The sequence below is a fragment of the Protopterus annectens genome, chromosome 8.part0, assembly GCF_019279795.1.
Source record: "Protopterus annectens isolate FY-2018-M chromosome 8.part0, PAN1.0, whole genome shotgun sequence".
NCBI lineage: Eukaryota > Metazoa > Chordata > Ceratodontiformes > Protopteridae > Protopterus > Protopterus annectens.
Genome location: NC_056741.1, coordinates 336,644,827 through 336,671,577, shown reverse-complemented (window position 1 = coordinate 336,671,577; position 26,751 = coordinate 336,644,827). Strand labels below are relative to the sequence as shown.

Genomic DNA, 26,751 nt, shown 5'->3' with positions numbered 1-26,751 from the left:
TATTAATAATAAAGCATATACAAAACAATTTAACAGAGAGCCTATTTTCTAAGTACAGTAATGTCCTCCAGGGTGGGTGTTATGCAGGAATGATGCATTATAGGATGTATATTATTGTGTAAGTAATGTATACCCAGGGGCACTCTGAGGCCCCACGCCACAGGCAAAGGGACTCTACACACTTAAAAGGTCATTATTATCACAGTAACATACACCCTGAAGTTCATTATTGTGCTTAGAGAATGGGCTATATATTACATTGTTTTGCATTTCTTTATTATTAATTCTTATATAGATTTGATGTAAAATAGTTCCTTCAGCTAATGTTTCAGACTTGCTGTAGTATATGTAATTGCTGTTGGAGGAAGTATTTTACATCTAAAATTTAAGTTATATGAGTATTTAATGTCCACACATATTCTGAACTCACAGACTGACATACTCACAAACATACACAGAGAAACACACATATTCATAAATACAGATAGACATATTCACACATATACATAGATTGACAGATATGCAGATATACATACAAACACAGACATACATACACACACAGAAATTATAGATGCATGGTTAGTGAACACATCCTCAGATGTGTCTTGTAAAAAACAAACATAGAATGCAAAGCCCCCCACCTCTTCACTGTCCCTGATTTTGCTGCATATTGTTGCTCTGACTAATGATTTCCTGGAAAATTACTGAAAATCACACATATGCACTCAAGATCTTGAAAAACAAGTACCAGTATGACTCCATCATAGCTCATGCCGGTGGCAATGACTTGAGGTGTACCTCCCTAGACTTCTTGAGTATAGACATGATGGAGCTCTCAGACTGTGTCCAAAGCAGGTATGAGCTTAGCATTAAGCAGCATTCTTCCTTCTCCAAGGATGATGCCGCAATATGAAAAAAAAATAATTGACCTCAATAATTGGTTTAGTTTTTGGCGTCATTCAAAGGAGGTCCAATATTTATCAGCTTGGGAGGATATGATCATCAGACCATGCAGCATTCACCAGGGATAGTGTGCATCTGTCCCCTCTAGGGTTTCATAGGTTCATAAGTGAGTACTAGGCTAATGGCCCTGGAGCCAACACAAGCCTAGCCCAAGAATATTCCCAGTTATCCTGCTGCGGGACATTAGTTCCTTGTGTCCCTATCGAGCAAGGCTGTCAAAGTGATCCCCAGGGTGAATTTTCTATTACCCACCCACTCATCAAGATTTTTCCTTGAAGAGGGCTAGTGAGGTGCTCTGCTTGATGTGAATAGGGAGTTTATTCCAGAGTATGGAAAGTCTCTGGATTAGGACCCTGTCCCTCCAGCAGGATCTGTATATTGTGGTGATGAGGTTGAGGTCTTTGGAGAGTGTGGTGCTGAGGGATTGAGACTTTTTCAGATGAAGCATGCCTAGCAATACTGGGTCAGACGTGGCTTTGTACGTCAAGAAGAGATCTCCTCTAAGTATGAGATATGAGACGGAGTAAAGCTGGAGTTTTTTTGAGTCTTTCTGTAGAGGGCATGTGTTTGAGTCCTAAGATCCTCTTTGTGAGGAACTTTTGTGGCCTCTGCAGTTGTAGGTGTCTAGTGAAGTACATGCCAATGGGGCATTGTACTCTATAATGGGTCTAATGAGGAACGAGTAGAGAGGGATTATGATTTCTTTCTTCCTGGATGAGAAACTTTTTGTAATGAGGTGTGCCACGTAGAAGGGCTTTCTAATGACAGTGGCAACATGGTTGTCAAAGGAGAGGTTGCTATCTACCTCTGTCCCTAGATCTTTTATCACACCTTTGGAGTTAAGTGGGCTACCATAGATGTGGTAGTTAGTGGGCACCATGTTTTTCCTGAAGGAAATGGCGATGCACTTTTAGCATTGAGCTTAAGGCCATGGTTCTGGCACCAGTCGTTGGTCTCTGTGATGCCTTTTTGTAAGATGTCTACATCAGCTTGAGAATCAATAACAGCTCCCAGTTTGCAGTCATCTGCGAATCTGGTTAACCAGAGTCCCTTTGTGTTGGCTTGAACTTCAGAGAAGTAGATGCCAAACAGGAGAGGGTCCAGAACCGATCCCTGTAGGTCTCCAATTGTAGCCGCCCAGTAGTCTGATTTGGAGTCTACTACTTTCATCATGTGGGTTCTGTCAGTGAACCAGTTGGCAACCCATCTTATGATGTAGTGATTAATGCCTAAGTTAGTGAGTCTATCAATGATTCTTGAGTGGGGGATGGTATCGAAGGCCTTGGCTCGATCAAGGTAGGCTGTATGGACTACCTTGCCTTCATTCACTGCTTTGGTGACAAATTTGAAGAAGTCTATCAAGTTGAGCAGACATGATCTGCCCTTCACAAACCCAAACTGCATGGGATCCAGGGTTTGAGGGTTCCCTATATCCCTATTTATAAGGTCCATAATGATGCACTCCATAGCCTTACAGATTAGGCATGTCAGGCTGATGGGGTGATAGTTACCAGGGTCTGTAGTCGCTCCCCCTTTGTGGAGTGGAATGACTGTAGCGGTGCACCATTCAGTGGGAACAAAGCCTGAAGTGAGGCTATGGTTGAACAGGGCACACAGCTGTGGTGCCAGTTCCCTTCGTAATTCATGTGGAACACAGCCAGGTATATTATCAGGTCCAATGGAAGCTGTATTCTTGGCTTTGGACAGTGCGGTTTCTGCCTGTGCAGCCATGATATTAGGGATTTGGCAATCCTCAGGTATTGGGATGGGCCCTTTAGGGGGTGAATGGGGTAAAGTTTGTACTTAACCTGTCTGCCAAGATATTGGCAATATCAGTTGGTTCAGTATAAGTGGTGCCATTTTGCAGTAGCCCAGAGCACATCTGCTTATTGTTATGCAGATTCTTGACATGACTAAAGAACGCCTTGTGGTTATCTTTACTATCTGTAGCAATTTTATTTTTGTAACTAGCTTTGTTGGATCTGATGAGGGATCTCAAATTTTTGCTGAGATTTACAAGGGAATTTTTCCAGTCTTGGGACTTTACCCTTTTCTGCAACAGTTTTTTCTTTCTGTTGTAGAGTTTGTTCATAGCAGGGGACCACCAGATTGGCTTCCTTTTTTTGGAGGACAGCATCCTGGTTCTGCTTGGTATGGCCCGATCCATGCACTTGTGTAAATGCTCATACAGTGCCTTATTGTATGATTCAGCTGCTATACACCCATTCCCCATTTGCATGGATGACGTGAAGTTTGACCGGGATAGTCCGACTAGATTCATGTCCATTTTCAGCGGAGGCCAGGGGAGAAAAGCTCCAAGGTAACAGATACAATATGAAAACACCGAAAACATACAGATATGGTAATGACAAAAAGTACATAAGCAGACATGAATAGAAGTACAACAGGTTAGGTTCTGTCTTTAGAAGCTCAAAATTGGCTTTGGAGAAGTTCTTCACTGTGGTTTCCTTCATGGGGGGTGAGGGTGGGATTTGGATATAGATGGTGATTAACTTGTGGTCAGATCTAACAAGGGAGGAGTTAATTACTGGTGTAGAGCAGCTGGCCCTCATGTTTGTAATGGCCAGGTCGAGAATGCTTCTACCTCTGGTGGAGGTGAGAATGAGTTGATCCAGAGTGTTGGAATTAATGAATTCCAGAAAACATTGGACAAATGAGTTGGAACAGGAGTAATTGTCCCAGCTAATGGAGGGTTAGTTAAAGTCTCCCAGTGTAAGGGCATTAGGTTGAACCTTAATATTTCCCAGAGTGTTCAGAAATGCAGAGTGGGAGTCTAGGGACATTGTGAGGGATCTATAGCAGGGTACAGTTTTATCCAGTGTTAGTTGTACCTGAAGTATCTCTGATGCGTTATGTTGGGCAACTAGTCTGGAGGTGTGCGTATCTTTCATGAAGATGGATACACCACCACCTTTGAGGCTTCGGTCCACACTTCCTTTAGGGCTTCAGTCCAGATTTAGGGGCCAAAAGGTGTGATATGCATTGTAGCCTGTTAGTGCTGGGTTTCTCTCCGGAGCCTTGAACCAGGTCTCTGTTTCTGCATACATGTCAATGTTCTCCAGTTTAAGGAGTGACTCGAGTGAGTGCATTTTGAGATTTAGACATCTAGCGTTGAGTAGCATAACCCTCAGGTTGCGCTTGTTTGCACTTGTTACTGTAGTAAATTTGTCTTCAGGGCATTGTCTAAAAAAGGCACTATAGGGGTGGCAAGAGCCTTGGCCAGTATCCATAATCCCATGGGTGACCGATGCAGGCAGTCTCTGGCAAAGCATCAAGGTCTGTCAATCATGTCATCCCAGGCAGATACTGGATCCCCTTTGAATGACACCAGAAACTTAGCCAATTGTTGAAGTCAATCATTTTGTGCTTGTACTATGGTATCATTCTGGGTGATGGTAGGATGCTACTCAGGGCTAGAGTCATACTTGCCTGGGCTACAAGATCCAAGAGCTCCTCTATATCTCTTTTCATGTAGTCCAGGGAGGTACGTCTTAGGTCATTCACACCAACATGGACAATGACAGAGTCATATTTGTACTTGTTGTGGAGAGACCCAAGTACGTGTGTTCATGACAAATCCTGGCTCCTGGCAGATAGCTGACCATAGCTTTATTCTTATTCAACCCAGTGAGTGGGACATCAGTGTGCCTTACTATTGAGTCACCTATGACTAGTGTATTGGGTAAAATGTTTTGCCGTAGGGGCATAGGCTGAGTGGCACACTGTTTATGTGGGCTATGTGTCTTGTGGGTTATGTTTGGCTGAGATGGTTGCTTGCATTTCTGCCTCAGAGGGCATTGTTGTTTGGGAAGATTTTCAATGAGAGCCTCTGTGAAAGTGTGTGTGTGTTTTGTATTACTATGTGAGAGGTGTGGTGGTGTGTGATCCGGGGAGCTATGTGCTCTACGTGGTGTGATGTATGTGTTAACCTTCTCCTTTTGACTGGCTAACCCAGTCTTGGTTGGAGAGAGTGCGGCCTCTAGTTTGGCTATGTCAGTGCATCTCTCACAAGTGGATGTGTTTGGAGGTAGGAGGAGAGGGTTGTCTGTGTACATGTGGCAATTGCTACATTGCCTCAGGATGCCCAGGTTCACCAGGTTAACAGGAGAAAGCACAGGGAACTGACCTTTAGACATGCCTGGATAGGTACTCAGTTATTTAAGTACTGAAGCTGTTCTTGCTTTCTTTTAAGTACTGAAGCTGTTTTTGTTTCCTGTATGGAAAGTTTTTAGTGCTTCTAGCAGTGGATATGCTTACAATAAATGCATATTAGCAAAGATATTGTCTACCCCCGTAGTGGCTTTTTTTGGGCAATGGCAAATTGATAAACCTACCAACATAATGAAACAATCAAAGGAAAATATGACAGTGTTACTGATCCATTCTAGGAGTCTAAACAAGAAACGCCACTCCCTATAAGCCCTTCTCACCCTGGAGGACATTGACATCTGTGTATTTACTGAGATGAGGTTTAAAGTAAAGGAGCGCAGTCTGGCTGTGCAAGGCTATAATGCCTTCCACACATTTAGATGAGCTACTGTGCAGGAGGGGAAGAAAGGTGGAGATGTCTTAATCTACATCACAAAACAACTCACATCAAGGCTGGAAAAGCAACATGATGCACTACAGCTTCTTCATGTCCAAATAACGATCAGGAAGGTCCCATGCCATATATTAGCTAGCTATAGAACTCCATCGATGTCAAAAGAAAGCCACAATGCCTATCTAGAGGAACTAGAATCCCTCATTATTAAACCCAATACCATCTTCCTAGGTAATCTAAATTATTCAACTATTGAGTGGGAAATCTACACCTCCACTAGTGCACAAGCACAGAGATTCCTGGATGTTGTCAATACAAATGCCCTGGGACAATTAGTCAGAGTACCTAACGGGGAATAACATCTTGAATCTTGTCCTTAACAAATATGGGAGCATCTTGCACACTCCTTTGCATATCTTCATCCTTTGTTTGGTCTGGCCATTAAGCAGTCTTCTTCAAAATAAAACTGAGACCAGGGATCCCTTCCACCCAAGGTTCCTTTAGAAATGTTTTAAGACAAACTACCTACTGCTAAATGATACACTGGCAAGCTTCAAACCCCCAAGAAACCCAGTTAACTCCACTGAGTACACAGAAATGTACATTAACACATTGTACCTGCATGTAAACAGCTGCATAGATGCAGATGTATCCTGTAGGAACAAGTGCAGAGCAGATCCCAGAAACAAACCCACATGATGGAACCATAATATCAACAAGTTTTATAATAAAATGAAAAGAATTTTGATCAAAAATAAGAAAAGTAGTTCTTAGAGTGTTAGAGCTCTTGTCACTGAAATAAATAAACAACTCAGGAGCTTAATAAAATCCAGGAAACCAACGTTTGATGCTAGAATATCTACCTAAGACAAAGACAATCACAAGGCATTTTTAGTTATGTTTGTACTCTCAAAAGCACAACATAGCAGTGTGCTGAGTTGATTGTGAATGTCTTTACCTATATGGTGGACCTGCAGGCTGCTAGCTTATAAATTTAGCTCTAACTTGACCACTCTCTCTCCTCCATCTGTCCCTCAAGATATACCTGAAAGTGGCTTGCCTCCAGCTATCATACAAGGCCAAGTCCTAAAAGTGCTATCCAAAGCTAAAAATACTGCATCAATGAGTCCTGAAAATATCCCTGGTTGCATCTTCATTAGCATGAAGCACAATATAGCCACACCCCTAACAACAATGTTCAATCTCAGCCTCCATATAGGTTTTGTACCAAGTGAATGGAGAGCAGCTACTGTCATTCCTTTGTGTAAGGAAGGACCTTTCACAGAGCCAGGCAATTACAGACCAATAAGTCTAACCAGCCTCATATGCAATGTCATGATAAATCTTCATGGAACTAATTAAGCAGGATATAGGGCACCTACAAACACTGGAACCATCTCAGTTTGGATTCATCACAGACAGGTCATGCTTACTCAGCCAGGTGGATTTTTTTGAAAAGGTCACCAAAGCAATGGACGAAAGCAAAATGGCATACACTGCATACCTCAACCTGGCCAAATCTTTTTACACAACTCCCCACTCAGGCATATTAGAAAAGCTAAATAAACTGGGAATAAACCCCTATGTCAAACACTGGATTGCCAACTGGCTTACAGGTAGGATGCAGATAATCAAAACAGCGGAAGTTTCCTCCACAAAGAGATTAGTCACCAATGAAGTCATCCAGGGTTCTGTGCTGGTACCTCTCCTGTTTAGCATCTACTTTTCCAAAATAAAAGCCAATACAAAAGTGCTCAGGCTGATTAAGTTTGCAGATGACTGCAAGCTAGGAGTTGTCATCAAATCCCCAAATGAATTAACCACCCTGCAGGAAGTTTTGTCCCAGATAAATAACTGGTGCCAAAATCATGGACTGAAACTAAATGCCAAAAAATGCATCATTGTATCCTTTGGGAAGTCATCTACCCCAGGGATCTACTACATTGGCAATGCACCCCTAATAGTTGACCCATTTGTTTGGGATTTGGGAACTTATGTGGATAGACCTTTAACTTTTGACCAACATATATTCACTTTTATAAGAAAGTCCTTCTCTATTCCATGGCTTATAAACAAAGGGATTGTGTCAAGATCTAGGGATGTCATTGTCCCCCTTTACTCAGTTGTCATTAGGCCAGTTATTGAATATAAATGCCCCCCATAGGTATGTATCTGTCCAGACACATACAACAACTGGAACATCAACAGACATACTTTACTAAAAGGATACAAGCATAAACAATATGTCCTACATGGACCAACTTAAAGCCCTGTCACTATACTCAGCATCCTGGGGACTGATCAGTGTCTGAAATACAAGGCATCCTCCAACCCATTACTGTTGGATTTAAGGCTCATCAGCAAGTCAAATGATATCAGAAATACTCAGTGTAGGGATCTAAGCCTATTATACAATATCAACAAATAGTTTGGAGGGACACATATATCTCACAGAGGTTACTGCTGCTTTGGAACAGACCCCTTAATCCCATAAAACAAAGTTCATCCCTAAATGCAACTTAGATCTATGGAGGGGAAACAGAAAATTTACCCCAGGACTGCCCCTGTACTACTAATGGACAAAGGCAGCTCCTAAATGCTTTATCCCATTAATGGGTCCCCACAAATTATATATGGTATGATCCCAGTTATTCTTATTAGGAGTAATATATAATTATCGACCATGGGATGGGTAAGGCCTATCTATAACCTATAACCAAATGGGATAGGTTATTTTAAGCACAAAAAGGAAAATTGGCTAGACTTAAAATGACCTACAATGGCAGCAAGCCTAGTACTTACCTATGAAACTATGAAGATTAAAGTCAGTCGGTAATGCCAGATATTAAGCTTTTAAGACCTCCCTGTTTATGGACTGCCTGTTGAAATAATCTCTGTCTCTGATCCCCCCTCTCTCTATCTGTCCCTCACCTGTATGCAAATACACACACACACACACACACACACACACACACACACACACACACACACACACACACACACACACACACACACAAACACACACACACACATACACATAATCACACACCCTCTAAGGATTAAAGACAGTCAATAATTACAGACTTAAGAGTTTCCTACTTCTCATAATGGTGCTGAAGGAGTGCCTGTTGCAGTCAGCACTGTCTGTGTCTCAGAGTCACTTGTATGTTCTAATTCTCTGTATTTCTTACACACACGCACACACACACACACACACACACACACACACACACACACACACACACACACACACACTCGCACATGCTTTTCTTTTTTAATTTAGTTTAGTTTTTATTTCACTTTTACACTCGTTAAACAGCAAAGCACTGTTTAACAAGCATAAAAAATACGTTGTCTGTTTGCATTCTTTACTGTTCAAGCTTTAACGGACTTGTTTTTTTACTGAGCATTACTTATACATTAACACCCTGCTAGAGAACATTTGTTTTGTAATCAGAGTGGTCACCCATTCTCTAAACAGAAATAATGGACCTTCCAGTGGTGGGGAAGCCTGGGTTCTGTGCTGGTACTGCTATTTCCCTGTAGTATCCACCACGGTGGGTATTACTGCTTGCTTAATGGATGGAAAGTACATGGAAGCAGCAAACATCACAAGTAAGAAATGGAAGGTAACTAATAGTTCTCTACAAAGGTGGTGATTAAACCAGTCTTTCTGATGTCCTTATAAAAAAGCTTTGCAGAAGAATCTGCGGCTGAATTGTTGCCTTATTTCAAATGACAATAATCTGTACAGTATAGTTAACACTCAGGCGAGTGTGTGCACAAAAGCACCCTGATCTACATAAATTGATATAACTGACTTAGTACCTCCACATGTTACATTAATATGTTTCAGTAAATGCCATCACAGATCGTACCTGCTTCTCTTGACTATATATTATTTATTTTTTATTTGATTATCGGGTTGGTCTGACTGGGCAATCAGGTGCCCATTTTCAGCAGAGACCCGGGGAGAAAAGCTCCACATACATGACAATCATAAAAAAAAAAAAAAAAAAAAAAAAAAAAACCTACAAAATACATAAGCTCCACATACATGATAAAAATAGAAAAGTCAGAGATTAATACAAATTAATAGAGCAAACAATAGTGTATCATGGCACAGTATGATGAGAAGTTAAAGAAGTGTACAATACAGAGATTGTACATTAATAAAGCAGAAAATATAATGTATTTGAGTAATAAAGTGCAATCATACTATATACAGTTATATACATACATTTAAAAATAAAATTTTTTATGGTAGTTTGACCTTTGAGTAGTACCAGAGGAAGATTTATCTGAATGGTGGTAGTAGGGTTAGCCATGGTCAGCACAGGTACATTGTCAGATGAGAGTGAGGTGGGCTTTTATCTGGGTTTTAAAGATTGGACTGCTTCTTTGCAATCTGGTATCTGGTGGAAGAGAATTCCAGATTTTAGCAACTGTGTAGGAGTCGAGAGATTCACCAGCACTGTGTCTACACTTAGCTACTTCAAGAAGGGCTTTATTTGTGGATCTTTGTTGGTGAGCAGAATTGTGAAAGTTAAGTAAGCCTGAGAGATCAGGAATCTTGTTTGGGTGGTACAGGAAGTAATGAGCCATGGTGAGGTGGTTATAGTTTAGTAAGTTGGTGAGTTATAGCCAACCTAGTTGTTTTAGTGAGTGACAGTGGTGGGAGCAGAAATTAGAATTGGTTGCAATTCTAGCTATTTGGACAATTTATGTAGGTATGTCTTTTTAAGGTTTGTTAACACAGGGGATCTGTAGTGTAATGTAGAGAGAAAGTTAGATGTTCTTTGTATTTCACTGTTGCAGTCATCACATTTGGGTTATCCCTGCTGGGGCAGCCCTCGGCTGGCCTGAATACCAGAGACTTAGTATTTCTGCATCCATTGCTGTCGCTTGAAGACTGATGTCAGGTCATCAGTGGTATAAAGGAAGACAGCCGATGCCATTACATCAGTCTTTCTTGCCATGGAGCCTGAAGCAGAAGCAGTTTGCATGAGTGCCAGTCGGCCGCTACCTGAATTTCGTTTCCGAATTGAAGTTGAAGTCTTCGAAAGCTAAGTACCCCGTTGGGATCCTTTTTTCTTGCACTAACCAATGTCAGAAAAAGTTAATAATTGTCTCGCCTATGGAAAGCAAATACCACACTGGGACTTCCACTCCTACTGCGTCACTTGTCTAGGCCCAGACCATGACATCCCTCGTTATCAGTTCTGTGCTTTGTTTAATGCCAGAACTATTCATTGTTGGGCCCTTACTGTAGCCAGATATTTTCGTTTACAGTCCTCAAATTCCGATATGGCTTCCATAAGCCATCCGACAGCAGATCTTCTGAAAAAACGTAAAGATAAAGACAGAGACAGACCGCACAGGACCAAACCTTCCGACGACGCTTCCGCTAAGCTGGTCGTCAGTCCTCCGGAATTCAGTGAGAAGCTTTCGCAGCCTGTGATGCCCGCTTCAGTTAATTTGCATGCCTCTACTGAGACCCTTTTGTAGTCCAGTGTGCCACAGAACTCTTCTTCATCTAAGGAGCCTGCGGTCGTCTCTACCTTGGATGGGTCCGGAGCTGCTGTGCAGGCACCGGCTTCTGAGGAAGTCCTTCACAACACCGAATGCAGACATAAACTGACACCTTCTTTCACATCTACCATTCTTTCTAAAACAACCAAGTTCCTTAGGCCCAGGGGTCGAACCACCCCCAAGAAACAGACTTCCAGCCATTCTTTGCCACCTGCTCCCTTGCCTCAGTCACAAATACTTAGAATGGCAGAGGGCCTTATCATGCTGATTAGGGGAAGCCAAGCCACTCCCTCAAAAAGAAAAAGACATCTGTCTCCAGAAGTTTTGTCTGAACAAGAGTCAGATAAATCTGATGCATCTGACTATGAGGACATGCAGCCTCTCTCTACATATGAGGATTCTGATGCAGAGGAATCTATTCCTTCAGCCTCTCCCCCAGAGGATTTTTCCTTTGGGGAAACCCTGCATACTTTAAGAGAGCATTTCAAATGGGAGAGTCAAGACTACCCACAGTATAAAAAGAGACTCAGAGAGTTCCTGGACCTCCCACAGCACAGGCCCTTAGCCATCCTCCCAGTCCTAGATGTGGTGGATGATGTCTTCCTTGAATCCAGCTTGACTCCAGACACCCTACCTCCTGCTCCCAGAAAGCCAGACAGGTACTGAAGAACTTGCTTTATTGAAAGCGACGGAAAGTGCTTCATTAAACGTTGTTTGCAGTTTGGTATACTGTTTCTTGAGTTTGAATCTACAGAGCTTTCTTTGCTTTAGTTCGTGACAGTTTTTACAGTTTGTTTATTTGAGGTACTGCAGAGTCCCTGACTCTCACAAATATCTCTTTAAAAACCCAACAGCGGACCCTGAGGTCATTACTCAAGGAGCAAAAAGGGGTTAAAGCTACTTCAGCTAAGAATCCCACCCCCTCAGACAGGGATTCCAGAGCACTGGACAGATGGGGTAAAAAAGTATACACCTCAGCTACTCTTGCTATCAGGGCACTAAATTGTCAGTTCCATATGCTTAAATATCAGCAACATACCTTGGAAACCCTTAAACAAAAAATTTCTTCCTTTCCTGCATGGGCAGAATTTAAAGATTTACAGGAATTAATGCACTCTGCTAGTCAAGTAACTAAGCACACTTTGCACTGTGGTTTTGACACCCTAGAAGCTTCTTGCAGGGCAGCAGTCACTGGATCTGTCATTAGAAGACACGCATGGCTTATGGAACAACCCCTGCAAGACCATGTCAAATCAAAATTGTTGGATGCACACTTGCACAAAGATAACTTATTTGGTACTAAAGCAGAAGAGGTGTTAAAAAAGATGGAAGAAAAAGCAAAATTTATGCAGACTGCTAAATATTTCTTACAGGTACAGCCCCCTAGGTTTATCAGGCATTTTCCTTCCAAGCACTGATCCTTTCTTGCACCTAGTAAACAGGGCTAGCCTAGGTCCCATGGAAACAGACCTCCAAGACAGCAGTCCCATGGGTTGCAGAGATTTAAGCAGTGGACTGCCTCCACTTCAAAACCAGGGAGTTCTAAGCCACCCCCTTATAGTAAAAACACACAATGACTCTCCCCCTCCCTTTCTCGCCTCTGTCCACCATCACATACCCCAGGAGGAAAACTCTCCTTTCACTCAAGCACCTAGGCCACCATCACCAAGGACCAATGAGTTCTGAACATTGTGTCTCAGGGGTACAGATTCTCCTTCCACACTCTTCCAACCCAAAAAGGGTTCCCAGATCTACCACCAAATCAGTGGGCAGAGGGTCAAAAGCAAATTTATACCCTCCTCTCCTTGGGAGCAGTAGAACACATTCCTGCAGAGCAGATAGGCCAAGGCTTCTACTCCATATTTTTTCTGGTACCAAGAAAAAAGGGCACCTGGTGCCCCATCATTGATCTATCCATTCTAAACACCTTCCTGGTGAGCCCAAAATTCAAAATGCTCACCCTCCAGCAGCTGCTACCCATGCTGTCCAAGGACACTTGGCTAGTCACCCTGGACCTAAAAGAGGCCTACCTCCACATTCCCATCAGGGAGTCCTGCAGGAAATATCTTCACTTCAGGGCAGGATCTCAACACTTTCAGTTCTCTGCACTTCCCTTTGGCTTATCTACTGCTCCCAGAGTTTTCACAAAATGCCTGGCTCCAGCCATTGTTTTTTTGCAGACAAAGAAATATTCAAATTTACCCCTACTTAGATGACTGCCTTATTCAGGCAGACAGCCAGGAAACGCTGCTCAAAGATCTGGTCTTTGTAAAGGACCTGCTAACCTCCTTAGGGTACACAATCAATGAAAAGAAATCCAAACAGGTACTCACCAAAAGGACAATCATCCTGGGAGCAAGTCTAGACACAGCATCCCAGATGGCATGCCTAACACCAGAGAAACAGTTTCCTATCAGCTTACTTCTCTCAACTGGCCACCAGGTCCCAGATTTCTGCAAGGGAAATCCTGCAAGCCCTGGGATTCATGGCATCTTGCATACTCCTTATTCCATATGCCAGACTGCATATGAGGAAACTTCAATGGTACCTAAAGAGCCTTTGGTGTCAACACTCTCAAAATATGGAAACTCTTTTTCCTATCATTCCTTGCCTGAGGAAGGCATTTCTTTGGTGGGCAACAACCTGCTCCCACAACAAGGGACTGCCCTTCTCCCCACACTCTGCCACCCAGACCCTCATCACAGATGCATCAGACTATGCTTGGGGTGCACACCTGGACGGCAGGTGCATACAGGGCCAACGGAACCCCCAGCCACATTCCCTGCACATCAATCTAAAAGAGATGATGGCTGTGCAGCAAGCCTTGATAGCTTTCAAACCCCTTCTCTCTCCAGGGGGTTCTCCTGATCAAAACAGGCAACACCACAGTGATGTGGTACATCAACAAGCAGGGAGGGACTCACTTCTACCCGCTGTGCAGGCTGGCCATAACCCTTTGGTTCACAGCCTCTTCCAGGCATCTACACCTGTTAGCACAATACCTGCCAGGCTCTCTCAACTCCCTGGCAGACCAATTAAGCAGAAAACTGTTGGACCCCACAAGTGGCAGGTCAACAAATACTTTCTTACTAATAACTCAGAAATGGGGAACCCCAGAGGTTGACCTCTTTGCTCCCACACCAACCATCAGCTCAGTAAATTCTGCACCAGGGAGCATCACTGCATGGCATGGAAAGTAGATGCCCTGTCCTTCCCCTGTGTAAACCTCTCTGTCTATGCCTTTCCTCCCCTACCTCTCATTTCCAAGGTACTGATCAAAATAAGGAAAGAAAAAACAAGGACCATTCTCATAGCTCCAGACTGGCCCAGACAGCACTGGTACCACTTGCTGCGTAGCCTGTCCCCACTGCCCCCATGGAATCTCCCTCAGATTCCCAACCTCCTAACCCAGAGGGAAGGGGAATTCATGCACCACCAATTGCAGACACTCAGTTTGGCAGCTTGGCTTATAACCTGACCCCTGACCAATCTGCCCTCCTCAGTAAACACGTGATAGATGTTATCCAAGAGGCCAGACACCCTAGCACCAGAAGGTCTTATGCAGATAAATGGAAAAGGTTCTGCACCTGGATCCAGGCTAAGGGGGCCAATATGGCACAGCCCTCCATCCCTCTCATCCTGGATCATTTAGCTGGCCTACTATACAGTGGTCTCTCTTTCTCCTCTATAAAAATTCATGCCTCTGCTATTTCTGTTCATTTTCCCACTGAGCAGCCTCTTTTTCACACCCTCTGATCAAGCAGTTCCTCAGAGGGGCTACCAACTTGAAATCCCCCAAAAGGGCACCAACACTGGCTTGGGACCTTAACTTTGTCTTGGAAAAGCTCACCCTGCCTCCATTCAAATCAACTTTTTCTGCAGAGCTAAAATTTCTCTCCTGGAAGACTGTTTTCATCCTGGCCATCACTTCAGCCAGAAGAGTCTCTGAGCTGCAAGCACTCTTGGCAGTGGAACCCTTCATCATCTTCCATGCAGACAGGGTATCCTCAGAACAAACCCATCCTTCATGCCCAAGGTGGTATCCAGTGTGGCTCTCAACCAATCCATTCATTTGCTCATCTTCTTTCCTAACCCTCAAAACAGGGGGAAAGGATTCTGCACTCTCTAAATGTGCACAGGCAACTCAGATACTATCTGGACAGGACTAAACCCTTCAGAAAATCTGATCGACTGCTAGTTAGCTTTGCTTCAGAGGCAGAGGGCAAAGCCATCGCCAAATAAACCATTTCCAAATGGATAGCACACTACATCCATTTCTGCTACAAACAGCATGGCAAGCCTCCCCCTAAAGGGGTCAGGACCTAATCCACCAGAGCAGCCTCCACCTCTGCAGCATTCCTCAGAGGAGTCCCCCCAGGGACATCCTGGAGGCTGCCACCTGGACATCTGTTCACACCTTTACCAAACATTACCACCCGTTTTCTTTTCTAAATCCAGGGTAGGTTTTGCCTCTGCAGTCTTGCAGAGCATGCTAGCCAGCCCGTAGCTTTCTTGACTGCCTCCACCCATTTCCTCAGCTTTGGGTATCTACCCAAATGTGATGACTGCAACAGTGAAACATGAAGAACATAGTACAGTTGTGTACACTTACCATAAATGTAGATGTTCAAGTGTCTCCATGGTTGCAGTCCTGGCTTCCCTCCCTCCATCCACCTTTCTTCTCTTTCTCCTTTTATTACCATTCTTCCTTGTTGTTCTCCTTTCCTTACAAGGGACATATGTGTATTTTTTTCCACTGGTGGGGTCCAACCACCAGAGCCTGGCTTCCTACTTTGGGGGCTCCTGACTGGTTAGGGCAAGTAAAACTGATGTAATGGCATCAGCTGCCTTCCTTTATACCACTGATGACCTGACGTCAGTCTTCAAGCGACAGCAACCGACACAGAAATGCTAAGTCTCTGGTATTCAGGCTGGCCGAGGGCTACCCCAGCAGGGATAACCCAAATGTAATGACTGCAACAGTGAAGACACTCGAACATCTACATTTATGGTAAGTCTACACAACTGTACTTTCTGGATATAGTAATTTTGGTGTCTTTGGTTAGATAGTTTTTGCAGCGGTATAGGGTTCCAAGTTTTTTATGGACTTTTGATATGGTTTGTGCTACATGCTTGTCAAACTTTAGGTTTTGGTCAAGTATTACACCAAGATGTTTAGCTTATGATACTGGGGAGATTTGTGTGTTATTGGCAGTATTGATAGAGAAATGAGCAGAAGAGTCAATAGTTTTGGTAGGGTGGAAAAGCATAAGTTGAGTCTTTTTGGGGTTAAATATTAGTTGTGAGTTTTTTAACCAGTTTTTAATATTGGAGATGGCCTCTTGGGTTTTAGTCTGGAGTGTTTGGAGTGTGGGTGCTGAGCAAATCAGTGTAGTATCATCTGCATATTGGACTGTTGTATCTTGCTTGGTGGCAGTGTGGAGGGTGTAAAGATATTAAATAGTAGGGGTCCCAGAATGAATCCCTGTGGTACACCTGCTATTACTGGGAGAACGGGGGAGAGAGAATTATGCTACTTAACTGCTTGTTGGTGGTTGGATAGGTAGTCTTGAAACCAGAGCAAGGAGGGGTTATTTAGGTTGAGTTTGTCTAAGGTAGTAAGTAGTTTGCTGTGAGATACTGTATCAAATGCTTTGGACAGATCAAAGAAGGTGGCAGACACTAGGTTTCCTTGGTTCCTATATTGATTGACAGTGGTGGTGAAGGATATGAGTGCTGTGGTGGTGCTATTAAATGGGCGAAAGCCATGTTGGGTGTTGGTGAGGAGACTATTTGTAAGTGAGTGTATCATCAGCTGAGAATGTCAAGGAATTTTTGATAGGGGGGATAAGATTGCTATGGGGCAGTAGTTGGTAAATTTAGTTGTGCAAGGGTATTATGTAGGAGGTTTTCCAAAAGGCTGGAATTGTATGCTTATTGATAGACTGGTTGATAAGTATTGAGATGGGATAAGCTATGGCACTAGCGGCAATTGTGGGGTACTCAGCAGGGAGTTTTCGATTGCCAAAGTGGTGGGTTTTAGTTTAGTGAGGTGCTTGTATATTGTGTTACTAGGAACTGGTTTGAGAGTGAATGGAAGGTATGAGTTTGAGTTGCTGACTGGTTGCGGGAGAGTGCAAGGGTGGCTGTTGCTAGTTAGGTTAAGGATGGAAGAAGTGAGGAAGTTGTTAAATTGGGTAGCTATCTCTATATTATCTCCTCTGATGTTGGGGTGAGGAGTAGTGGGTTTGCCTGGTTGTAATACTTGGTTGACAGCTTCCCAGAATTTCGGGGGGTTAGTGGTATGTTTTATTCGTAGCTCTGTACAGTGATTTGATACCAGGTTTCCCAAGCGTTATCCCTAAGTTTGAGAAGGGTTCTTGTGTTTTTAGGGAGCCATGGATCTGGGTTGGCTTTTATTCAGATTGTCCGTGGGGGGGGGGGGGGGGGGCATCTGATTTAATATGTTTAAAAAGGTGGAACTGAAGTAGTCCACTGTCTTGTCCAGTGTGAGGGTTGCTAGGGAAGCCCAGTTGCAATACCTTACTGCATTAATGAAATGCTCAGGTATGAAACTTCTTGAATTATGGATTTCACGTAAGGTCGTTGTTTTAGTGCTTTTGAGGTGTTGTCTTAATATGAATGTGGGTAAATGGTCAGTAAGGCCATTTGGTACTGTACCATAATATTGGGCAGTGGGTGGGTTGTTTGTAAGGATCCAGTCTAGTATGGATTCCTTGTTTGTATTTTTTCAATACGGGTGGGTGTTTGGATAAGCTGAGTATAGAAATACAGGTTGATGTGATTAGAGGGGATAGTTGTGTTGATGGATTTCCAGTCAATGTTAATGTCCCCTAGCAGGAATGTTTCCTGTGAGAGGTTTGTAGATGTCCAGTTTAGTATAGACTCAAGAGTAGGTATGTTATCACTTAGTGGTATGTAAATACCCACTAGCTTTAGTTGCTTCTGTTGATTGATTTGAATTTTGGTGAATAGGGCTTCTGCATTCTTAAATGTTGGCATTTCTTTATGTATAAGGTCTACTTTAAGGACAGTCTTGTATAGTATGGCAACGCCTCCACCTTTTTGATAGTTTTATCAGCCCTGATTATATTATAACCCTGGGGGAAGTATTTAACTGTCCTTAATGTGGGGTTTGAGCCAGGTCTCTGTAATGAGTGCAATGTCTGGGTTATAAGCAGAGAGTGTGGTGTGTAGTTCACCAGTTTTATTCAAGATACTTCTAGTGTTCATGTTAAGTATAAGTAGGTCACAGGACTTTTTACAGTTAATTGCATGTTGGATGTTTGGACTAGTGAGGTTGGTAGTATCAGTTGTGGGGCCTGGGTTGGGGTGTATATCACCACAAATTTGGAGATGTGTTTTCAGGAATAGACATAGAGATTGAATTTTGAGTAGAAGTTTAGTTAATCTGTTGGGTTTGGTGGAAGTTATGGTGGAATTAATATATTTGAGCTTGTATAGCTAAGTGGTAGAGTGGTTCAATAAATGGGGTTGGATGTCAGAGAAGGGAGTGTTACTATGTGATTGGTAGGTGGAAGTTAGGGTTGGTCTGGGGTGAAATATGTGAGCATTATGATAGCAGGTAATGGTGTAAAGTGTAACAAGGGTTGTTGTTTGTCTTTCGGCTTTTCCCGGTTAGAGGTCGCCACAGCGGAACTCCAGTCAGCTAATGATTGGCAGTTGTTTTTTTTTTTTTATGGTGTCGAGTTGCCAGCCCAACGCCCAACCTTTAACGAAGGCCCGCCCTTTCAACACCCATTGAACACATGTCTTTCAAATGCCCACTTGACCGCGGGGAGGACATGCAGACTCCACACAGAAGGCACTCCCAACCCAAGCCGAGAATCGAACGGGAGAACCTCTTGTAACAAGGGTAGCTAGTAATAATAGATGAGAGGTAAACATAGTTACTTGAGAGTCTGTTTTGTAAGGTGGCTGGCCCTTTAATTTTATTTTTATACTGAAATTTTTCAGAGTAACATTGCAATGTATTCTTAATGAAAAAGTGCCAAACTAAACTTTTACAAAAAAACTCAAAAGATACAGCTCATGTATCCATTTTCCCCTCATATGTGTTGAATTTCCTGCATAAATGAACAAAAGTGCAGATTAAGAGAAGCACCATCCCCTCTATATAAGCTATAGTAGTGATCTTTTTCATTTTTATAACATTTATTAGAATATGTATTGTTTGTCTGTTTCTAGCCGCATGGCATAGCACTGCAGTAAGAAAGGTGTAACAGGTTAAGACTCATTTTGACATTAAGCACAGGTGATAGTTTTCAGGGGGCACTGAAATTTGTTTATGATGAAAAATTAGAACAGCATCAAAAATATGGCAGTAGTGATACAAAAGATACAAAATCTGCCTAGGCACAGTAGCACTAGTCCTGTGTGTTGTTCAGGAGACACATGTGGTGTCTTGGACAAGAAAGACCATAAAGTTATTATTTCAAGTGACCTCACAATAGCCAAGTGGACTGAAAGACTATAGGATGCTTGTGTGTTCACACAGATACTGTGTAAAGAAAGATCATGTAAGCACTGTATCACTGTCTGGTATGTCCCTTCCAGGAAGCCTGTAGTCTTTTCTATATGTTGTTTCTTTTGGCTTATCCCAGTTAGGGGTCGCCACAGCGGAACTCCGGTCCGCTAATGTTTGGTAGTGGATTTTTACGTGCTGAGTTACCAGCCCTGATGCACAACCTTTAACGAAGGCATGCCGATTAATGCATGCCTCCACACAGAAGACGCTCTAGCTGAGAATCAAACGCGACAATGTCTTGCTGTGAGGCGACAATGCTACCACAGCACCACTACCGCGGGTAGTCTTTTCTATATGTTACTATGTAATAAACATAGAGAAATGCTGTAGGTATAACAGAGAGGGGAAATAAGCATTGTTAGGAAAGCTGTATGAGCCAAAAAATAATACATGTTCAGGTACTAAACAATGGAAGTTATTGCATCATATTGTCTATTATTGTTTATGTAACCTACGTATCCTTCTAAGTGCTTTAAAGCTCATTTCTGTCTCCCTGCCTTCCTGTAGTGTGTATAATTATTATATTTGCAAAACCTGTTATGTGTTAGCACGGTTCTACTTGAAAACATCAAAAACTTATTCGATCTAATTTCAAAACAGCGAGACCATAAGATCGAAAATTCAAAACATCTAAAAACTCATAACATCGAATTTCACAACATTGAAAACTACAAAGCAAACATAAATAACATCCCACACACTTTTTACTACGTTTCTACAGGAGGGCAAGCCAAGCACCCCCAAAGTGGGGGGGGGGGCTCTGTGCACCACACCCCCTGTAAATTAAATATACCAACTCCAAGATCGCACTACAGTGGGGAAAAAGTTAATTTCCTAACCCCACTGTATCGCGATCACTATAAAGAATGTACACATAATGTCTAAATCACTTACCTGTATGGCCTAAAAACACGTACATTGTGGCATAATAAACACTATATACAGATTAACAGAATAAACTATAACATTTACATGTCTGATGATACACTACTCAATTTTATACATTTTCAATGTTGTGAGATTCGATGTTATGAGTTTTTGATGTTTTGAATTTTCGATCTTATGGTCTCGCTGTTTTGAAATTAGATGTTATGAGTTTTCGACGTTTTGAAGTGAAACCGTTAGCACATATGCATTTTCTGAAATGTTGTAATTTAGTCACTCAGGATCATGTAGTTATGATGTAATAACTCACTTTATTTAGTTCACTTTTGCAAGCTTTTTTATAGCTGGCTAAACTATACCACTATCAGGGTAAGTGAATAACTTGATGTTACATATTGCATCTAATTCTTTGGAACTGGAATCTATATTCTCCTGACCCTTAGCTTAATGCCATACCTTGATTTCCTATTAGTTTTAACAGGTGCCATATTCCAAGTTATTTTCTGCAACATTTATGTCATATGAATCTTGTTTTATGTTACTGTCTTGAATGTCCTATAGCCAAAATTTCAATGTGAACTTCAACAACTCAACCACCTAATATGCCTGTATACTGACTGTACAGCAGAAATAAAAGGAAACAACATGCTACTGTTGACAGAATGCAGATAATTTATAACATGTATATTTCCTTTCTATAGCTAGCTGTACCCGAGAATGTGTCCACGGGAAATGTATAGCTCCGGATACGTGCCAGTGTGAAGTGGGCTACAGAGGAGAAGACTGTTCTAGCAGTAAGTGGAAATCCTCAAGAAATTATCTGCCTTATGTGACTGTTCTGCATAGAAATACCTCATCTAAACATACTCACAAAAAAATCTGTAAAATGAAGTATTTAAATATTTAATTTATTTATTTATTAGTCTTTGTTTACCAGGAAAGTCCAATAGGTAATATCCATTTTCAGCAGAGGCCTGAAGAGAAAAGCTCCATTTGCTTACATTGCATTATATTAAGTTCCAGTTAAATACAATGCAGTTACATTTCTATTTACATTTATACACAAACTGTAGTTACATTTATACATTCTAAGGTTTTACAGAGGGGGAAGTTACTAAAGAAAAAGCCCACATGCATCTTAGTGGATTGTAAAGGCAGCAGGTTATGTATAAAAAATGTTTTGTCATTTCAGTGAGAGGTTGAGAGTATTCTGTTTAAGGTGAGTATTTGAAGATTATTGTATGGTGAGCACAAAGTTTAAACCTTGTGATGAGCATGTGCAGCACCAGGATTGGTTAAGATGTTGTTTAAATAGTGGTTTAAAACTACTGAGTTTGTCAGAGTTTTACTTGTGTGGGGATACTATTCCAGAGTTTAGCAATGTATACGGAGTAGGTGGAGTCACCTGCAACATTATTTGACATTTTTCAGTAATAAGAATTTCCTAGTAGAGCAGAGGTCCCTTGCTGGACAGTAGGGCAGTAATACATTTTGTAATGCAGGGCATTTTTTTTCCTGGATGATGAATGAGTTTGTGTGCTATAGTTAGTTGTGAATATTTATAATATTTGATTTGAAATCATACATTCCAGTTTCAAACAGAAGTGTTTGATGTATAGTATATATTTATCTACTTACATTAAATTGTTGATATCAGATAGACATGCAAGGAAAATATTATTAAACAAACCATTCACCATTGTATCAAAGCTAGGGATACCAGTTTCCGTTTTTCTGTGAACATAGCAGAAAGCAACAATTTTAGAGTGCCTGAGAAGTGGAAAAGCAAGTATTCACCAGAAGTTATATTTCTTCTTATATTTACTATTTATAATCATTGAATTTAAGGAAAATACTCCATAACAGTACTTTTCTGACAGGTGCAAGCCCCATACATCCCTGTACCCCGCACTTCAGCGCATTTGTTTATTGTTTATTTAACATTTGTTTACCTGGAAAGTTCATCTGGGACAGAGCCCATTTTCAGCGGAGGCCTGCGGTGAAATGTCTTTGGAATGTGGGAGGAAACTGAAGCACCCAAATGAAACCCACACAAATGCAATGAGGACATGCAGACTTCACACAAAAGGCACCCCAGCCAAAAGTCAAACCAAAGAACCTCTTGCTGCGAGGCAACAATGCTAACCACTGCACCACTTGCACAGCAAGATCGCACAACAGGGGGAAAACGTCATATATTCCTAATTCCCACTGTTACCCATTTATCTGATCTTATTGAATTCCAGCCTTATCACATACACACACACACACACACACACACACACACACATAGGTTCATAGGTTCATAGGTAGGTACTAGGCTATTGGCCCTAGGGCCTATATAAGCCTAGCCAAACAGTACCCTGGCTTTTGCCACCCAAGAAAATTATTTTCCTGTGCCCCTGTCAAGCAGAGCCACAAAAGTAATCCCCGGGGTGAATTTCCTATCTCCCATCTAATCATCAAGATTTTTCTTGAAGATTGCTAATGAGGAGCTTTGTTTGATAAAGATTGGTAGTTTGTTCCAGAGTATGGGAAGTCTATGGGACAGGAATCTATCCCTCCAGCATGTTCTGTTTATTGTGGTGACAAGGTTTAGGTCCCTAGAGTGTGTAGCTCAGAGGGATTGGGATTTGTTTAAGTGGAGGATGTCCAACAGCTCTGGGTTTGACATAGCTTTGTATGTCAGGCAGAAATCGCCTCTGAGTAGGCGATATGTGACAGAGTAAAGCTGGAGTTTTTTGAGACGGTCTGCATAGGACATCTGTTTGAAGCCAATAATTCTCTTTGTGAGGTATTTCTGTGGCCTTTCCAGTTGTTGTAGATGTCTTCTGAGGTACATACTAAAAAGGGCGTTGTACTCTATAATGGGTCTAATGAGTGATGAGTAGAGGGGAACAATGACCTCTTTTTTCCTGGATGAGAAACTTTTTGTGATGAGATGTGCCATGTAGAAGGATTCCCTGACTACTGTGGTGTTGTGATTATCAAAGGAGAGACTACTGTCCACCTGTGTCCCAAGGTCTCTTATCACACTTTCGGTGTTAAGTAGACTACCGCCTATGTGGTAGTTCATGGGTACAGAGTTTTTACCAAAGGGGATGACAATGCACTTTTTGGCATTGAGCTAGAGGCCATGGCTTTGACATCAGGTATCTGTCTCAGTGAGTCCCTTTTGTAGGATGTCCACATTGTTAGGAGTTTTGATTATGGCTCCTAGTTTGCAGTCATCTGTGAACTTTGTTAACCAAAGACCTTCTGTGTTAGCCTGCACTTCAGCGAAGTAGATACCAAACAAGAGAGGACCTAGGACTGAACCCTGTGGTGCTCCACTTGTCTCTGGTCTGATGTTGGATTTAGAGTCCGCTACTTTTCACAGTGTAGGTTCTCTCAGTGAGCCAGTTGGCAACCCATCTTGTGGCATAGGGATTTATACCTAGTTTAGTGAGTTTATCTATAATTCCAGAGTGGGGGATGGTGTTGAAAGCCTTGGCAAGATATAGATAGGCTGTGTGAACCACCTTACCCTCATCTACGGCTTTGGTGACTGCTTCAAAGAAGTCTATCAGGTTTAGGAGACATGATCTGCATTTTACAAACCCAAACTGGGTAGGGTCCAGAGTTTGGAGATTACCAATGTCAATGTTTATAAGTTCCTTGATGATACGTTCCATAGCCTGCAGACCAGGCTCATCAGGCTAATGTGGCAGTAGTTCTCGAGGTCCATGGTGGCTCCCCCTTTGTGGAGTGGGATAACCGTTGCTGTGTGCCATTCAGTGGGCACAAAGCCTGAGGTGAGACTATGATTGAACATGGTACTTAGGTGTGGTGCCAGTTCGTTTCTATAGTTCATATAGAATGCAGCCTGGGATGTTGTCAGGTCCCATGGATGCTGTGTTCTTGGCTTTGGAGAGTGTGTTTTTTACCTGTGCAGCCATGATTACAGGAACTTTGCATTCTTCTGGTATAGAGATGGGCCCTTTAGGGGGTGAGAGAGGAGTAAAGTTAGCACTGAACCTATATGCATACATACCTCTCAACTGTACAGATTTTTGCAGAATGTCCAGATTTTTGACTCATATTTTTGGTCTGTTCTTCATTAAATTTGTGATTTTCTGACAAATCATGGGGATAATCTGTGGATTGAAGTCACTAAATAATGCTATACATTTGAGTTTCAGACTTCATATCATTCAGAAAAATGCATGCTAAGACAAACCTTATTATTCTAGCAACTTTCTAAGTTTATGAGTACTGTTTAAAGGCTGCCCCTGTTTTTCGGCCTTTGTCCCCCACTGACATGTATGATCACAATTGTAAAACTGCTAAACCTTCCTCTGTGCAAATATGTACTCTCATACATGTGAGGCAGGATGCCTTTCAAATACGGCATCCATATCTCTCACCAAATCAGGGACAAATCTCAACAGAATCATGGACAAATCCAGAAATAATCAGGGGCAATCAGGGACACTTTTAAAATATTAGTACTATTAACTTGAGACATTGACAGAATAAGGGAATGTGAATTAATATACATTTTCTGAAGTTAAATAAGTCTTTAACTCTAACTACTATCATTATTTATTAAGTGGAATTCATTGTCTTTTCTCCAAATGTCATCAGTTTTAAGAGGGATAGAGGTAAAATGTGAGTAAAAATGAGGGACATTTTATAGGTATGATTTATTTATTTTTATTTTTTTTTTTATTTAGGTATGATAGCATCAAAGAGCCAAGCACACATTTCTGGGCATCATTCTGCATTCCATAATACATCTGCCTCATTAGGTGTTGATACTACAGGGTCCCTGACTACCTACCTACCCCATGAAAAGTTGAGCTGGTGCCAGCCAGTCATACCCACCTTCCTTCATTAGCTCATCCAATGCCCAAGTTATTGGTTGTTCCCGGGTCATGTGAATAACCATCAAGACTTTATCATGTGTCATGGAGCAGACTACTCATGCAGTACAATTCTGCGTACACATTGTTATTAACAAATGCTGTCTGTGTTATTTTCATTTTTATTCTTCTTCTTTCCTGCCTTTACATTCTGACTCCTCTCTTCCCTGCTTCATCTGTTTATCAGAGAATTTATCAGCTGCGGTTAATAATATTGCCTAACCCTTACCAAATACTTGCCCTATTACTCTCCCTCTCTGCTTTGTTGCAGGCCATGGTTCAATGAGCAGTGGCCATTCTAAAAGGTGTTCCCCATTTTAATGTCCATTTTCAGTTATGTATTAACAGAGGGGACATTCCAGTTCATTGCCCCTGAGTTGGTTCTTCTTATCCTCTACTACGTTCTGTCTACATCCCTCGTACCTCATCCATTTTACTTACCTGAGTGTCTATTGTGGTTACAGTGCCTGTCCTTCTACCTATTACCTCCTTTGTTACTTCACCTTCCACAAATCTCATCTATCTATTCACCATAATGTCTGCATAATTCTCCCAAAAGCCCTCCTCATTTTCACCCCTCTTACCCTGTAATATTTTGGTACAATACCTCTCAACTATCCAGATTTTCGCAAAATGCCCAGATTTTTGCCTCATATTTTTGGTCTTTTCCTCATAAAATTTGTGGTTTTCTGTCAAATCACTGAAATGATCTGAGGATTGAAGTTACTAAAATATGACATGCATTTGAGTTTCAGACTTTAAATACTTCAGAAAAATGTATGTTAACACACACCCTGTTACTTTAGCAACTTTCTACATTTATAAGAGCAATATTTAAAATATGTCCCTATTTTTGGGCCTTTGTCCCCCCATTTTTTCAGGTTTTGTCCAGATTTCTTGCAACAAGAGGTTAAGAGGTATGCTTGGTACTTATCTAGTTTTTTTGAACATTATTCATTTTTATCTCCATTTTACCTTCCCAGCCACGTTTTTTTCTCATTTCATCTCACTTTTTCTTCATTCACAGAGGTAGGTCTCAAGGTTATAACATATTTTACAGAGCTCAGACATTGCTTTACAAGTGTGATAACTGCCTGAAATAAGAAAGAAAAAAATGCATCCCATTTAAAGTAATGCCGACATCGCAGTCTACATACATAACCATTTCACTGTTTCACATAAGATGGTAGCCTCCTTTCTGAAATATCTGCCACATGGGGCATTGCATCAGGACTTACTGTCTCATCTGGAAAACACTTAAACAATCAGTCTTGCTAGGTTTTCTTTGTTGCACAGTAATTGCCTCATCTAGTACATGCTCTTCAAATGTTTTC

General features: G+C 41.8%; 1 protein-coding gene across 1 annotated transcript in view; it reads left to right on the top strand.

The window, feature by feature from the left end:
* Positions 1-26,751, top strand: part of LOC122808226 (multiple epidermal growth factor-like domains protein 10) — a 693,858-nt gene that overhangs the window by 334,050 nt on the left and 333,057 nt on the right. Inside the window, exon 5 of the mRNA XM_044079188.1 lies at positions 21,215-21,307. Coding sequence (XP_043935123.1) covers positions 21,215-21,307 — 93 coding nt within the window. The remainder of the gene's footprint in view (positions 1-21,214; positions 21,308-26,751) is intronic.